Raw genomic sequence first — 1,830 nt, forward strand, 5'->3', positions numbered from 1 at the left:
CGTCAGTGTCTGATAGGCTTGACGTGGTGGAAGAGGTGTCGTCGCTGCTTGTCTGGTCGGCCACGTTCTCGACAGTGGTGACCTCGGTGATCTGTTCAACCACCTTCTCAACCACCTTCTCAATTACAGTAGTGACCTCTGCGATCTCAACTGCATCAACCTCGATGTCATCCTCGTCGCTGTCTGACACACTTGAGGACGACGACACGTCGTCGCTGCTGAGATCAACAGGCGTCAGTACGATAGTGGTGGCATTTTGAATATCACCTGCGGCAGTCGTAGTCTCCCCACCGTCCAAAGGTTCGTCCGTGTCTGATAGGCTTGACGTGGAAGAGGTGTCGTCGCTGCTTGACTGGTCTGCCACGTTCTCAACAGTAGTGACCTCGGTGATCTGTTCGACCACCTTCTCAATGACAGTAGTGGCCTCTGTGATCTCGACAACCTTGGTGTCATTCAAGGGTTCGTCCGTGTCTGATAGGCTTGACGTGGAAGAGGTGTCGCCGCTGCTTGACTGGTCTGCCACGTTCTCAACAGTAGTGACCTCGGTGATCTGTTCAACCACCTTCTCAATGACAGTAGTCGCCTCTGTGATCTCGACAACCTTGGTGTCATTCAAGGGCTCGTCAGTGTCTGATAGGCTTGACGTGGAAGAGGTGTCGTCACTGCTAGTCTGGTCGGCCACGTTCTCAACAGTGGTGACCTCGGTGATCTGGTCAACCACCTTCTCAATGACAGTAGTGGCCTCTGCGATCTCGACAACCTTGGTGTCATTCAAGGGCTCGTCAGTGTCTGATAGGCTTGACGTGGAAGAGGTGTCGTCACTGCTAGTCTGGTCGGCCACGTTCTCAACAGTAGTGACCTCGATGATCTGTTCAGCCACCTTCTCAATGACAGTAGTGGCCTCATTCAAGGGCTCATTAGTGTCTGATAGGCTTGACGTGGAAGAGGTGTCGTCACTGCTTGTCTGGTCGGCCACGTTCTCAACAGTGGTGACCTCGGTGATCTGATCAACCACCTTCTCTATGACAGTAGTGGCCTCTGCGATCTCGACAACCTTGGTGTCATTCAAGGGCTCGTCAGTGTCTGATAGGCTTGAAGTGGAAGAGGTGTCGTCACTGCTAGTCTGGTCGGCCACGTTCTCAACAGTAGTGACCTCGATGATCTGTTCAGCCACCTTCTCAATGACAGTAGTGGCCTCATTCAAGGGCTCATCAGTGTCTGATAGGCTTGAAGTGGAAGAGGTGTCGTCGCTGCTTGACTGGTCGGCCACGTTCTCAACAGTGGCGACCTCGGTGATCTGTTCAGCCACCTTCTCAATGACAGCAGTGGCCTCTGTGATCTCGACAACGTCGGTGTCATTCAAGGGCTCATCAGTGTCTGATAGGCTTGAAGTGGAAGAGGTGTCGTCGCTGCTTGACTGGTCGGCCACGTTCTCAACAGTGGCGACCTTGGTGATCTGTTCAGCCACCTTCTCAATGACAGCAGTGGCCTCTGTGATCTCGACAACGTCGGTGTCATTCAAGGGCTCATCAGTGTCTGATAGGCTTGAAGTGGAAGAGGTGTCGTCGCTGCTTGACTGGTCGGCCACGTTCTCAACAGTGGCGACCTCGGTGATTTGTTCAACCACCTTCTCAATGACAGTAGTGGCCTCTGTGATCTCGACAACCTCAGTGTCATTCAAGGGCTGATCAGTGTCTGATAGGCTTGACGTGGAAGAGGTGTCGTCGCTGCTTGACTGGTCGGCCACGTTCTCAACAGTGGCGACCTCGGTGATTTGTTCAACCACCTTCTCAATGACAGTAGTGGCCTCTGTGATCTCGACAACCTCAG

The 1,830-nt window shown here is 53.3% G+C and overlaps 1 protein-coding gene across 2 annotated transcripts; it reads right to left on the bottom strand.

Annotated features, from left to right (window-relative positions):
- Positions 1-1,830, bottom strand: KVP18_001796 (uncharacterized protein; the record flags this gene model as incomplete). 2 transcript variants are annotated; one of them, XM_067952147.1, is made up of 2 exons in its annotated part: positions 3-44; positions 65-1,789. In XM_067952147.1, coding segments are annotated over 2 exons (1,767 nt in total), but the record flags the coding sequence as incomplete, so codon positions are not given. The 2 variants fall into 2 exon arrangements, with proteins under 2 accessions (XP_067807743.1, XP_067807742.1); XM_067952148.1 differs by having other exon boundaries at positions 1-1,830.

The sequence above is a fragment of a genome (genome assembly GCF_019968955.1).
Source record: "MAG: Porospora cf. gigantea A chromosome Unknown PgA_NODE_5630_length_1830_cov_844.105, whole genome shotgun sequence".
Classification (NCBI taxonomy): domain Eukaryota; phylum Apicomplexa; class Conoidasida; order Eugregarinorida; family Porosporidae; genus Porospora; species Porospora cf. gigantea A.